Below are 14,624 nucleotides of genomic sequence, written 5' to 3' on the forward strand. Positions count from 1 at the left end.
CCGATCATCTGACCGCTCCATGCGACTGCTGTTGCCGGAGGAGGAGCCTGGGAGACTGGAGACGGGGCCGGGGCTTGTGGAGCTCGCCGAGATCTGACCGCGGAGGTCGTTGACCGTCTGGAGGATGCCCTTCGGGAGGCATCAGGTGGAGGCCGGGCAGGAAACTGGAGGAGAGGATATCGGGGAAGATGATCGAAGGCGGTCCCATTGAGCGCTCCTTTAAGAACAAGGGTACTGCGAAGGTTCAGCCCTTCCTCTAGCGCCAATCCTGTTGGTGCAAAAATCCGCCTGCGTCGGAGAAGCTGGAGTCGAGGGAGTCGCGGTCGCCGCGGGACCTGCAAAGGAAGTCTAAACCGGAGTTGGGGGTGCTCCGGCAAGACCCTCCGACGCTCAAGTCAGTTCTCTGCCTCAACAAGAATGGAGTGCTCGAACGAAAATTTTAGCAGAGTTTTGAGATAGAAATTAGAGCTTAGAGAATAACGTATCTGGGACCCCCCTTTTTATAAGCGGAGAGGGCAACGGATTGATAGCGACGTTTGTAACTGCCTAGTAGTGGGCCGCTCGGGGCCAAGAGGAGTTTGTTATGGAGAGTAAATGGGTGGGATCGTGGCTATCACCGCGACCCGCCACGTGGAGCCTGTTGCGGATAGTGGAGCGGCGTCCGTTGTCGCGACTTGCCAGAGAGTGGTGGAGCCGCGCAGAATCCATCGCAGGAAGTGGAGCAGAGTCGTGGCCATTACTGCGGCCTGCCGCGTGGAGCCGATTGCGGAGAGTGGTGGAGCCAAGCAGAATCCGTCGCAGGAGGTGGAGCAGAGTCGTGGCCATTACTGTGGCCTGTCAGGGAGTCCAGGCCTGTCGGCCGAAGCTCGATCGAAGCGCCTGGCGGAGAGAGGTAGCTGTCCATCTGAGAGGAGCTCGGATGTTGCTGGCGAGCCTTCTACCGTTGGGTGCCTTGAGCGTTAACACTACAGGTGAGGGTCATTTGCTGTAGGAGCTCGATCGGGGGGCTTTCTGCAGACGAAGGTCGTCTTACGTAGGATTCGCGGAGGGCGACCGGTCAGTGAGTGTCGGATGGTGCTGAAGAGGTTCATCCGCTGGAGGGGTCCGGCTGCTGGAGCCCGTGCGTCGTAGGAGTTCGTCCGGAGTCTACCCACTACAGGAGTTCGGTCGGAGTCCGATCTCCGTAGAAGCCCGGATGGGGATCATTTGTAGAGGAACTCGGTCGAGGCCTGCCTGCAATGGAGATCCGGAAGGAATGCGTCCATAATGGGAGCTCGGGTGAAGGCTTACAATGAAAATCCGACGCGGGCCACTCGTAGTAGAAATTTGAAGTAGACCGCTTGTAGCAGAAGCTCGGGGTAGATCGCTTGCGGTAGAAGTTCGGAGTCCGCCTTTGTAGGAGTTCGGATGAGATCTACCTGCAACAGGAGTTCCGGACGGAAGTCCGGCTCCCGTAGGAGTCCGGATGAAGACTACCTGCAGTCGGAGTTCGGGAATGAGTCCGGCTCCCGTAGGAGTCCGGATAAAGTCTTCCTGCCGCCGGAGTTGGGGATGAAGTCCGGCTCCCGTAGGAGTCCGGATGAAGTCTTCCTGCAGTTGGAGTCGGGGACGAAGTCCGGCTCTCGTAGGAGTCCGGATGAAGTCTTCCTGCAGTTGGAGTCGGGGACGAAGTCCGGCTCCTGTAGGAGTCCGGATGAAGTCTTCCTGCAGTTGGAGTCGGGGACGAAGTCCGGCTCCCGTAGGAGTCCGGATGAAGTCTTCTGCGTTGGAGTCGGGACGAAGTCCGCTCCCGTAGGAGTCCGGATGAAGTCTTCCTGGTCGGAGTCGGGACGAAGTCCGGCTCCCGTAGGAGTCCGGATGAAGTCTTCTGCAGTTGGAGTCGGGGACGAAGTCCGGCTCCCGTAGGAGTCCGGATGAAGTCTAGAAGGTGGTCGATCATCATGAAAACTTGGGTGGGGTCCGTCCGTCGTGAAGAATCCGATCGATGCTGGTGGGGGTTTATCCGTCGGCAGAACTTGGGAATGTCGAGGGGGCTCGGCCGCCGGAGAGATGTCGCCGAAGGTCGGACGTCGGTAGAATCCCTGAAGGGTCACTCCTGACACGAACTTCGGCTGGGGGAGGATTCTATACCCAACAAGTGCAATGAATAAATAATAAATATTTAAGAATGGCATGCCCAAAACATGTATATTGAAATTTTTTTGATCCAAGAGAATCATAGGACCTGTTGCAGATTTCTCTGGCCATCCTGGATATGTCTAGACAAGGTTCAGGAGCAAGAAATGCCACATCTAGGGCTCAATCACCAACTTTAACTTTCAATGGGTATAACCTTCTCATCTAGCATCAATTTTAAGGATCCCAAGTGCCAAAATGAAACTCTCAATGAATACTATGTTGGTACATCACCCCTAAGTGGTTCAATGCATGCACTGGTTGGGAGCCTATGACTAATTTGGGCCTCAAAACAGATTCGTCAAAGTAAAAATTTTTTTTTTTTGTTAACAACTTTAATCAAGTATATCTCGTAATCTAGGAAGAATTCGATGAATTAAGTGAAAAAATGGTTAATCTAGAAGCCAAGATCTAGCTCCAGGAAGATTTTTTTAACTTTTACATGATTATTTCTACCAGTCATGTGTATTTTAGGAAAGTTGAGCCTATTATGGAAGAGGAATCATATCTGGATTTTGTAAGGGTTGATCACACTAGCATAAATAGAGGGATTTTAATCAACTTTATAGAATTAATAAAAAATGGACATAGAACCTTACTGTATTCTCTTGTTGTATACTACTTTGGGAAAATCCAAGTTGAGTGGGTTGAAACTTGAAAGAAATGCTTCCTCCTCCCTGGGTGGATCATCATTTTGTTTTTGGGAAGGTTAAAATCAGCTTGAAGTACAAAGTGTCATGTCTTTCTTAATAAGCTTTGTGGATATCGATAGGATAAGCCCAAAAAATTCTTTAATCCTTTTAAGATAACCAAAGAGTTTATGCTTTGTTTCTTCAAAGATGTATGAGCATTTTAAATCTTTATCACCATCCAAATGTGCCCAAGTCTATGGCACCTCCCTACCAATATTATTAAACCTCAAGTTGGGTGTTCTTGCAACAAGATCAGAAACGGATTCTATCAAACACTCCTTTCGATTAGCCAATTGAGCTCCTCAAGCCTAGAAACATGCATCTAACCATATTTGACAAGTAATATTATATTGACTAGGTCCTGCCCAGACAAAATGCAGGATGATGTTCCTTAAGACTTGCTTCCCCACACCATGCCACTACAAAGTGGAAAGTCCAAAATGTGATTCCATCTAACTGGATTCCAGTTTTTCTAGTTGTGAGCACCAAAATAGAGTGTTTATAATTATAAAGAGAGCTTTCTACTGAGATTTTCAGTGTCTAGTCTGAACATGACAAGAAACCACTTAAATTACTCAACCCTTAACAAGTCTCCATCCATGAACTTACCCTACCTTGAATCTTGGTAGATCTGACAACTTTTCTCACACCAAATATGCAAATCAGGGTACTTCTATGCCAAGTAACTAAGTATGGTAGGTGACCTTCATAGATTTCAAAGATCGCTAGCCTCAAAAGCATAACATGCTACAGCCAAGATGTGTATGATATTCAAAGAAAAAGATGAGAATTATCCTCTTCTACTTTCCTTTATAAGTTGTAGAAGGAATCACTAGTTGACCCATACCCACCATACAGCTAACGAGAGTTCCTACATAAAGGCACATATCCTTGGATCTATATTTAGCAGCTCACAGCAAAAATTGCCCCTTCCTTGCTTAGAGGGAAGACAAAGTTTGACATCACCAGTAGTTCTCTTTGTGCAAATAGACTTACCAGATCTGTTGGGAAACTGACACTATATTGAGGGAGGGTTCTCTAATCACAAAGCACCTTTGGCACATGCTTACCCCCCAAAAGAGGTAGGTTAGGACTGGGACCAGCATCCTGCAAAAGATAACAAAAGCAACTTGGGAAGAGAGAGAAGAACCAGGGCGACCTTCGCTCCAAGAAAATGAGATAGAAACTCTAACAACTAAAGGGAAGGAAGAGGAAGTTTCCTTCTCACCTCCAGCAACTATAAGAACTCTTTTCTTTGTTTTTCTTCTCTTGTTTAGCAACTTCCAACACAACAATAGAATTACACTTGGTGCCAACTAGAACAATGTTTCTAACTTTCTTTAAGGGCATAGAATGGCTTTTTATAAATGAAAACTCTGCTGCATTGACTTATCATATGCAAATATATTGGTATTTAATTATTTCCATATGAGTACCTCAAATCGAGCCTGACAATCAGTAAGCTAGATTAATAAATAGTGTCTTTTCATGTAAAGATGACTATATAACTTGCAGCACAACCATTTTCGGTCCATATATCCAACCAGGGCTGGGAATGAATGGATAATTTCCAGGAAGTGACAGTGTTAGAGAGGCATCCTCATGAACAGATTCAAAGGATTTCAATTACCAAAACAAAACTAATAATAGAGAAGAAATTTTCAAAAAAAAATTATCTATGAATTAGACACCGGAACTTGCATAATAACCCTCTAAATAAACGGATCAAAGCTTTTCACAGTTGTCATCTTATAAGACACCTTTACAGAAAATGTCAGTACACAACTTACAGTGACAACCTGTTTCTACTTTCTACATTATATTTTGGGTTACTACAATCTTTATATACAGCTAATTTGATGGCAAGCTTTGGTTTAGCTTGTTAGTCTTGCCTTAACTAGTTTAATTAGACAACCTTTGTAGCATTAAATGAGTGTGTCATTTGCTATTGGTTCACCTTATCATTTCAAAAGAATTCAGAAAAGCCAAATTAATGAACAGCCATAAATTACAATATTGTTATTTCTACACACAGTATTAAATGAACCGGATGACACAAGAACTACAAACCTGCAAAAATAATATCTATGTAAGCAAAACAGAGTTCTTAAAGATAACTAGAAACAGCTATTCAATCATATGACCAACCAAAAACTTACTTATTTCAGAAGTAGAACCCTCCCTGCAATAATGTCTGGAAGATGCAACATGAAGCTGGTTAGAGAATAATAACTACAAATCCCGAAGGAAGAAACAACAAATAATCAAGATCTAAAATCAATATTTGAAAAGATAATGTCCATTGTTTTCATAAATTCTATTGCAAGAGCATGTTTGTTACATGATAACATAGGATCAAATGAAAGAAAATAGACATGTTGGATAAAAACAATACCCACTACTGCAGGAAAATTTCTGAATGGTGCTTGGGCAATAGTATCCTGCTGGGCAAAAGATTTCACCACTACTTCCAACGTCAGCCCACCTATCTGCACCACCACAAGTATGATTTGGATTTCCTGAAGGTAGTTGGTAATTGTATCTGCATAGTTTTTTGAGCCATAAACAAAACATGCCATATTTTGCCAGAATATTAAAAGAAAATGTTAAAAAGGATCGTGAAGAAAATCAACTTACGGATCACAAATCCCAGTAGTCTTGTTTAGCATGGCAAGCGGGCAGTAGGCACCTAAGGGACATGCTTCATTGGACAAACACAGAAAGTTGAAAGAAAAAAAAATAAGGAACTTCTTCCATAATCTGTCATATATGGTGAAAGATGTTTGAATACCTTAACAAACCACCTTATACAAGTATTATGAACTTGCAATAGTGGTGCGTTCAAATCAAAGATTATCGTTTGAGAACTGATTTCTTTTAGAGGATACATTCTTCATTTTTTTTGTTTTGTTGCAGATGAGCAATCAAGAGATTAGTATGCAATATTGCTGGTCCAAAACTGAAGAGCACACCATCTAATAGTTGCTTGTTAGATGTTTGTAAAACCAACAGGATCATATTTCACTAACTTCATTAAATTACTTAATTATTGGTTGATGTTTTACACATAATAATCACATGGATATACAGCTGAATATTTACAGATGATTAGCTTGATAAAACAATATATGTGGATATTCTCTTTTCTCCAAGTTAGTGTAAAATCTGACCTGCACCTTGGAATCTTGGAAAAGCTTTTTCTAAAAGAAAAACTATTAGTTGGAGATTTTATCAAACAGTTAAAACATATGTAATGACAAAATATCAACTTAAAGCAGCTGTCTCATGTCTATAAATATTTTGATTTATTCTTTGGGAAACCGAGGAGGAAGCATAGTTGAATTTGGCTGTTTAGCAATATAACTGGCCCTACATGCCAAGTTTGGACTAATTGTTTTCAAAATCTTTAGATGATGCATGGATGGACCTGATTGGAAGTATCATACTCCTAGGTTCTGTTCAGTAAGGTGCCTTATGTCACATATGATCCTTATCATGAAGCAGCGTAGTGTTGTTCACAAGCATGGTGGCTAAAATGTATTTTGTTGTGTTGCTTCTAAAAACAGTATTCTGGACATCTCAAGATTTTTATATAATGATAATATTAAGAAAAGACTTTAAGGCTTGCTGTGTAATACCAAATAATTCTAAGGCTGTTAGTTGTCATATTTTAGAAAAACACCATCTATACTGAGGCAAATGAATTTAGAAAAGGTTTTTGAAAATTCTTACCTGAAATCATTTATATTTTCATATAAGGTCCCTGTCTTTTCATATTTCCATTTTAATCCCTAGAATCTTGTAAGTTATTGGTTCTAGGTTCTTTAGGTTAAATAAATGAGAACAGAATGTTCTACTTTAATTCTCCTAACAGTGTTAATTTCATACCTTCGGGACATTTTTGCCCCTAGCACTTAACCAACCTCTTAACCATGCCCCTCCATTGTTGGTCTCCTAGCAGCAAGTCCCAAGCAAGAAGATGGCAGAGTAAGAAGAAGCCAAGTTTTGAGGCTCATTTGCTATTAAGTAAAGGGTGTTTTTGTCCTTTTGTAATCCTGGTTAACCTTCACTAATGTTTAATCAATGAAGACTAGCACAAGGACTAATTTGTACAAACAGAGAGCTTTATGAGGATTTTACTATAAAAAGGCAGGGACTAATATGCAAATATCAGGGACTAACCTGCAAAGAAATGCTTTTAGAAACACTAGTTTTGTTGTTTTTAATAAACCTCTATTTTAAAATCTTAATATACTCCCCAGCGGACCTAACTAGATGCAAACCCACTGAACCACCAAAGTTCCATCCCAACACGCATGGGAGAAACCACTCAAAAGGCACATTAATGCTTTGAACCTTATACAACATTAACATCATGAAGAAAAGCTGTGATGCCAAATTATAGAGATGCTTTCTGTAAACCAAGTTAAAATGAAATGAGTATTCATACAATCAATTACAATTAACACAAACGATTTGATCTTTAGTGGGTGTAAGGAAATAGCATGAGATTATCACCTGTTTCAAATTTGGTGATCATGAGCTTATTAAGGTCATACATAAAGTATTGTTTCCAAAAGGAATAAGTTTTTCAAGTATTTACAGGTTTTAAAACTTATTTCTTTTTCTGAACTTACAGGTTTCAAAATTCATTTCTTTTCTCTTTCATGAAATGTACTACTTAGAAAGAATTAAGCTACTGTATAACCTATGATAATTGAAAAATCAAAAAGACATGTTGAGCAGCATTGTCACAATTCATTTCAATAGGTGAATCAAATTTTCACAAAACAAGAAACTTCTCAACAACCAGGATATTTTTGGTTTAGATATGTCTGATAATTTGGATGGAAATAAGGACTATATAAATAAAACATTTTGCAAGTTTTGTCAATATGCTACTTTTTGTAAATTCATTGAAGTTCTATTTTAGCTTGTATAAGTAATTGTAATGAGTGAACACAGAAAACTGATCACCTTATAAGTTATAATTCCTTATGAAATTCGTATCACCTAAATATCACTTAGATAGCATCCAACCAAAAACTAGTCATAGATCACTTCAAAGTAAAGAACCATGGAGTAAGACAATTACGTATCATGCAAGTAAGACCGTGTGGACAGAAGAAGCCCTGACAACATGGACGGCAATTAAGAGTTCTAGAAGGCATTTCTTCAAAAACTTGGAGACTAATATTCTGATCTTGGCTGACACTGCATGACCATCCTGGCTCACATCCAGAAACCCACGAAGTCAAATTGCAGTTCTTGTTAGGTCTCAAGTATCTACTACTAACCCCATCATCATAGAAACTGGTCAAATAGAACTTCGTTTCCGCTGCTGTGCATAAGCGTTGTGGGAGATCCCCTGTTGATTCAATGTAATCCAGCATGATAAATCAGGTGTGCTTGTTTTATTTCAACATAATACCAGTTAAACAAATGAAAACATGTAGTAACAGGTATTTGTTTCAATAGGAAATTATTTTTTACCAAAAAAAAAGCCTACATCCTCATGCTACCCTACTGACATGTAAATGAAGAATGCAAAAACAAGGATTTACAATATCTTGTTAAATGCCACAGTATCTCTGAAGGCACAGTGATGACATTACAAGAAAACAGCAACTCCCTCCAAATTAAAAGTATATGGATCATACGCATGCCATATATTAAACAAGAAAATTTAGGAGAAAAAGGAAAAATAAAAACTTGACAATCTAATCTTAATAGTTATTGTCACAGCCCAGCCCATAGGGCTCTTGGGCCTGGCAAAATTTGGAGAGCCCAAAACAGAGCCCGACGGGAGGAGGAGGAAGACTCCTACTCGGAGTCTTCTTCCCCTCCGACCCTGGTGAAATCGGACCCATGGAGTCTGGTTTAGGGTAGGATAGCTCCCCTATAAAATCCTCCTTCCCTCCCTTAAGACTCTCCACCGGCGATCTTCAAGCTTGATTTTTGATTTCTTCCGTTGAAGCCGGGACCTCTCATACTCGTGCTCGCTGGAAATTGGAGCCGACGGTGCTCCTGAAGCTTGAGGTAAACCCTTTTCCTCCTTCTCTCTTCCTTCCCCTCCTTTCCATGGCCTCGTGCACCCTCGTCGGCCGTCGGGATCATCAAAAATCTACAAAATATCATGACCCTGTTTTGCTCTGTTCGAACGAGCCATCTTCCTCTCTTTTTCGGCCACCGACATCGCCGTTTGCGGCGTCTCATCCCTAGGATAGGATCCTCATCCCTTTATCTCTCTTCCCTGAAGGTATTGGCCATCGGTGACCGGCCAATGACCGGAAAACAAAAGAAAAAGTGGCAGTCCTCTGTTTTTCCGATCTCTTCTTGATTTCTCGCCGGTCAAACCTTGCCGCCGGCCATCCCTTGCTCCACCGCCGCCTCCACCTGCTGCCGGACCTCCGACGAAGCCGTCACCCTCGTCGGAGCCAAGCTGGAGCCCCTCGTCCGTCCCCTGTTTCGGCCAAGGGAGGCCGTGGGAAGAAAAGGAAAAAGAAAGAAGAAGAAAGAAGGAAAAGAAAAAGAGAAAAAAAAAAGAAAGAGAGAAAGAGAAAAATAAAATAAAATAAAAAAAAGAAGAGAGAAAATTTTCTCTCTCTCCTCTCCCTCCTTTCTCTCTCTTTCCTCTCTCCTCTCTCTACATTCTCTCTCCATTTTCTCTCTCTAGATTCTCTCTCTTTATGGATTTTATCTCTCTAGTATCTTTCTCTCCCTGATTTCATCACGAATCTTAAGATAAAATTGATATGAAAATATGATGACCTAAGATTGCTCCGAAATTCGTACAGTAGATTAGATTCCGATCTGATCTTTATTCGAAGTTGATAACATTAATCATGATTAATCCATATTGAATCACCCTGATATGACCTTTGATGATCTCGATCATGATTGCCTCATCGGAAGGATACGAAGATTCTCTCCTCACTTTCTCTCTCTACTTTCTCTCTCTAAAATTTTCTCTCTCTCCATGGATTTTCTCTCTCTAGAAGTCTTATGGATCAGTGGAGGATCCAAATACTTAGACAAATCTTAATTTTGGTTAATTCTAAGAGAGGTCCTAGATTGGTGTTATTAGGATCGATTATCGGTAATTTTCTCCATATGTGATTTTTATATTTGATTAGGGTTACGAAGAGATATGATTGTCTGCATAAGATGTCAAGTGAAATATTTTGTTAGAAAAATTCATAAATCAAAGAAGAACATTGATTTCTGTGCTTGGATCAGTCACCGATAAAGGTAAGAATCCCTGTACATGATCACTATTATATATATGCTAATTTACTGTTGGTCTTGCATTATTGATTTTGCATCATCGGATTTGAGATCGATGAATTTATTATATCTGAGATACTGTTATTTGATTTTGAGTATGAGTATGTTATGTCAATATATATGTATCAGAAATTGATGGCATGATTATATGGATATGACATATCTGAATTGATCATAATGCAAGTCAGAATTGATTTGATGAAATCAACACATAATGATTAATGAAAAGAAAGAGATACATGGTATGGACTAGCCTTGTCATGTGGAACAGCCGGTCAGGAGCTTATGCCTGGGACATCCCGTCAGGAGCTTATGCCTGGGACAGCCCCCACTGGCTTACAGGTGGATCAGCCGGCCAGGAGCTCATGCCTGGGACAGCCGTCAGGAGCTTATGCCTGGGACAGCCTCTACGGGCTTTATACGTAGGACAGCCGGCCAGGAGCTCATCCTGAGACAGTCTTGAAAGGCTTTTTATGTGGAAATTGATTCGGATGATGACTGAGGTATAGACTTGGATAGTCCAGAGCCAGAAAGAAAAGATTAAAAATCATGTAATTATGAAAAGAGAAATGAAAGATAAGAAACAATTGTTGAACAAAAATGTTTCACCTGTTAACATGTGATAATGCATCTATTTTAACAAACAGAAAATTTATGAACGTTTGCCGTATTCTGAATATTCAACATGAGATTTTATGTTTTATTGCTTATCCTTATTTTCAGATTATATTATTATATCAATGTGATATGGAATTCTTACTGGGCTATAAAGCTCACACCCTTTCATCTTTCTTTTTCTTCTCAGAGATACAGGATGTTTATGATTGACTATGGCTTGGACTTACGAGTGAGCAGATGGATAAATAGAGTATTATAGTACCTGATCAGAAGATTGAAGAAATTTAATTTGTAATTATGCAAAGTTTTACGAATTATTGTTGAAATTAATTATTATAGATGTTAAGGTTGTAATGATTTATTTTGGCCTTGCATATTCTTTAGGGCTTGCTCTAAGGAATATGTGGCCATCACGTATCTGACTCGGATGTTGGATTTGGGGCGTGACAGTTATACTATCTTCAATCCGAATGAAGATCAATAACATATCTTTTGGAACTATGTGGTCAAATATTTCCGGGATCTTTGTTTGGCTAGAATTGCATGCTTCGGACTTCTTGTCATGTTCTTGAACGTCCTCTTCCTTGTTGTAGCATGAATTCACAGCCAGAAATCTATTTAAAATTGAAATCGGAACTGTTTCCCATTATCCAAGAGTCCTTTGGGTTCACAAATGGTAGAGAGAGATAGGAAGGAGGAGAGAAGTCGTTCTCTCTAATCTCTCCTCTCTCTAATTCCCTACCTATCATCACAAAGTGATTGGGGAAGTTTCTGGGCATTGTGATAAATATAGGAAGTAGTTATCTCCATGTAATAACACCCATACGAACCAAGACTTGAAGCAGGCTTGGGCTTGGGCCTATGCCCTCACGGGTGCCCAACCTAGGTTTCCAATGCCACCAACCGATGGCTAATTTATACTCTAAGGAACTGTTCTTCTGCAAGTAAAAAATTTATCCAGAAATCGATAGTTTTTTGAATAATTATTTTTCAGATAATATTTAGATAGAAAAATAATCCATCCATCTTCTTTTATGCATTGAAAAATTACTCAAAAATTTGCCACCCATGTTCTTTTGCATTACTAGTTTTCTAAATAAGTTGTTAAGATCTATCCATATTTTTCATAATACTTTTTATTATATAATTATTATTATATTATATTATATTATATTATTATAACATATAATAATATAGTATATAATATAATATAATTATTATATATTATAATATATTAATATATTACATTATTTTTATATATTATTATAACATATTATAATATTATATTATATTATATTATATTAATATCTTATATTAATATAATATATATATTATTTAATACTATTATATATAATAATGTAGTATAGGATATTATATTATATTAGTATATATTATTATTATATAAAAAATTATATTATTATAGTATTATGTAAATATTATTATATATAATAATATATTATATTATATTGTTATATTATTATATTGTTAAAATTTATTATAATAATATATAATACAAATATTATTATATATTATGTTATATTATATTATTATTATAAGGTTAAGGGTATATTAGGAATAGATTAAAAATGTTACTTTTTCGGTTGATGGAAAAATGATTTAGCCACCTCCTAGATGGGTAAAATTTTCTCTCATTTGTGGATAAATGTAATCAAAGGAAAAAAAATTTATCCATCTTGAAAAATGTGAGAGCATGGATAAATTGGTCAATGAAAAAATTGATCAACTTTTTCATAATATTTATCCTCAAAAATCCCGATGCATTAGTATGTCTTGGCCTAGGTAAGACATTCTCTGACTGTTAGTTACTTCATTTGCTTCATCCATGCAATCCATTGCAAAATTCATCAAGAGGAACTATTTCAATTAAAGCCTCCAACACATATAGGCGAACAATTTTATAGCACTCGATGTGCATCAAGTTACGTATCCACAGGTTGCTATCATTATAAGCAATAGAGCCTAGGTCATTACCAATCTAAAAGATAAAATAAGCACTAATGTTGATGCTCAGCAAATTGAATCAACATCAACTCCAACCAGCCTCAAATTGAATTACAGCAAGTATCGAATCATATCATTGTGGATTACCAAGGGCATGCAAAATCTTCCAGAATCATTCCATTCAAGAACAAGCACCTATGGAACTGGAAGCAGAAGGTCAAGCCATTGAGGAACAAAGCAGGGGAAATGAACCACAATTAGGTGTAGCAAAGGAGAAGACCTATTTCAAGCAAACTAGGTCCAATTTCAACAAGCAAATAAGTGCACCCAAACTGGGCCAGCGCACCAAAGAATATAAATAATTTGACTTGTCATTATCGAAGCAAATGTGGCTGGAAATAAGTAATTATCTTTCCCATAACCATTATTGAGTCTCTTTAATGAATCCAATCACAAATTTTAGAAATAAAGGAACAACGTCAGAGGAAAACACGAAAACAGCTTGTACCTTGTGTTTCTTCCATGCATTTCTTCAAGAACCCCATATCGGCTGAGAAGTCGAATGCCCCGTTCCAGTCCTCCTCCCTGGAAGACACGTTCCAAACCTTGAACACCCATAAAAATTCAAGATGATTGCAATTCGACAAAGAAAAACCAAAAGCCAGCAACATACCGGTTCTTGATGCAGAAACCCAATTTCTTGCTGGCTTCGTTCACAAAGCCGCTGGTGAGGTTCTTAACGCGGCTGTAAACGGAACGGACCCGGTCGCTGCCGTCATACTCACCGTCAACCAGGCAGCACCCGACGGGAAGGCGGCCTAGTAGAATGACGGCGGCGATAACGCCGGCGAGGGGAATGCGGGGGAACCACCTCGCCGGCATTCGAACCTTCCCGAGATAGAGAGACGGGGTTGAAGAGGGGAAGTGGAAGAGGGGATGTGAGCCGTCGGATGTGGGGATCTCAGCTGAGGGGTGGTGGTGGTGGGTTTAGGGTGGGGGTGAGAGCTGATGATTGGGAATGCGGAGAGAAAAGAGGGGAGGGAAGGGGAAGGAGAGAAGGCGAGAATGGCGGAGACGAGGGAGGAGGGAGAGAGATTTTAAATGCCCGTGCTGCTAAGGTCATCGTCAACGTCCGCGGTAACAATTCGAACGTGCCACTTGAAGGTCCTTTCTGTGGGTTTTCTTGCACCGTATGCCGTTTTTTTTCGTGTCAGGCGATTTTTTTTTTTTTAACACGAAGCCTTCTTTTCACTGTTTCTATAAGGAAAGAGAGAAATATCCATAGAGGGATGAAAATACTCCGGATAATATTTATTTAAATTTATTTTATATTAACCATATCCATCTCTTTCAATGAAAAAAAAAAAAAGATAAGGTAAGAAAAAGACCATATTCCATGCATTTATCTACAATAAAAATTTGATTTATGAAATATATTATTTGATATAATTTATTATATAACTATATTATATTTAAAAATAATTAAAAAAATAATCAGTACAATATACCGATTATGTATTATTGAATATATTAATATCCAATCGATACATGTTACATACGAACGAATATTTTAACATTCAATCCATGTCTCATTAATTTTTAGTGGTGCAACTATAGTTTTAGATATAGTGCCGCTCAATGCCATCGGTAAAATTGCTTAAAATTATTGATAAACTCATACGAGCATGCCTAATATACATTATTTTTCATTGGATAAGATAATAAGAGTTGGTTTCATCCAATCTAATACATGAATAAACAACTTGATATCAAAATTTTTATCTTAGCCAATATCTTGATCGAGATATCAATTTTTATCATCGCCAACCGATCACCAAAATGATATAAACTATATCATGGCTCTACCATTCAAAATTATATCAAAGTATC

The 14,624-nt window shown here is 38.9% G+C and overlaps 1 protein-coding gene across 1 annotated transcript in view; it reads right to left on the minus strand.

Moving 5' to 3' along the window:
* Positions 1-13,726, minus strand: part of LOC105043011 (ABC transporter G family member 28-like) — a 49,233-nt gene extending 35,507 nt beyond the window's left edge. The window contains exons 1-6 of the mRNA XM_073256285.1: positions 13,408-13,726; positions 13,243-13,319; positions 7,963-8,235; positions 5,505-5,568; positions 5,263-5,409; positions 5,027-5,061 (exon numbers count right to left, since the gene is read on the minus strand). Coding sequence (XP_073112386.1) covers positions 5,027-5,061; positions 5,263-5,409; positions 5,505-5,568; positions 7,963-8,235; positions 13,243-13,319; positions 13,408-13,616 — 805 coding nt within the window. The 5' untranslated portion in view covers positions 13,617-13,726. The remainder of the gene's footprint in view (positions 1-5,026; positions 5,062-5,262; positions 5,410-5,504; positions 5,569-7,962; positions 8,236-13,242; positions 13,320-13,407) is intronic.
* Positions 13,727-14,624: the final 898 nt, after the last annotated feature.

The sequence above is a fragment of the Elaeis guineensis genome, chromosome 4, assembly GCF_000442705.2.
Source record: "Elaeis guineensis isolate ETL-2024a chromosome 4, EG11, whole genome shotgun sequence".
Classification (NCBI taxonomy): domain Eukaryota; kingdom Viridiplantae; phylum Streptophyta; class Magnoliopsida; order Arecales; family Arecaceae; genus Elaeis; species Elaeis guineensis.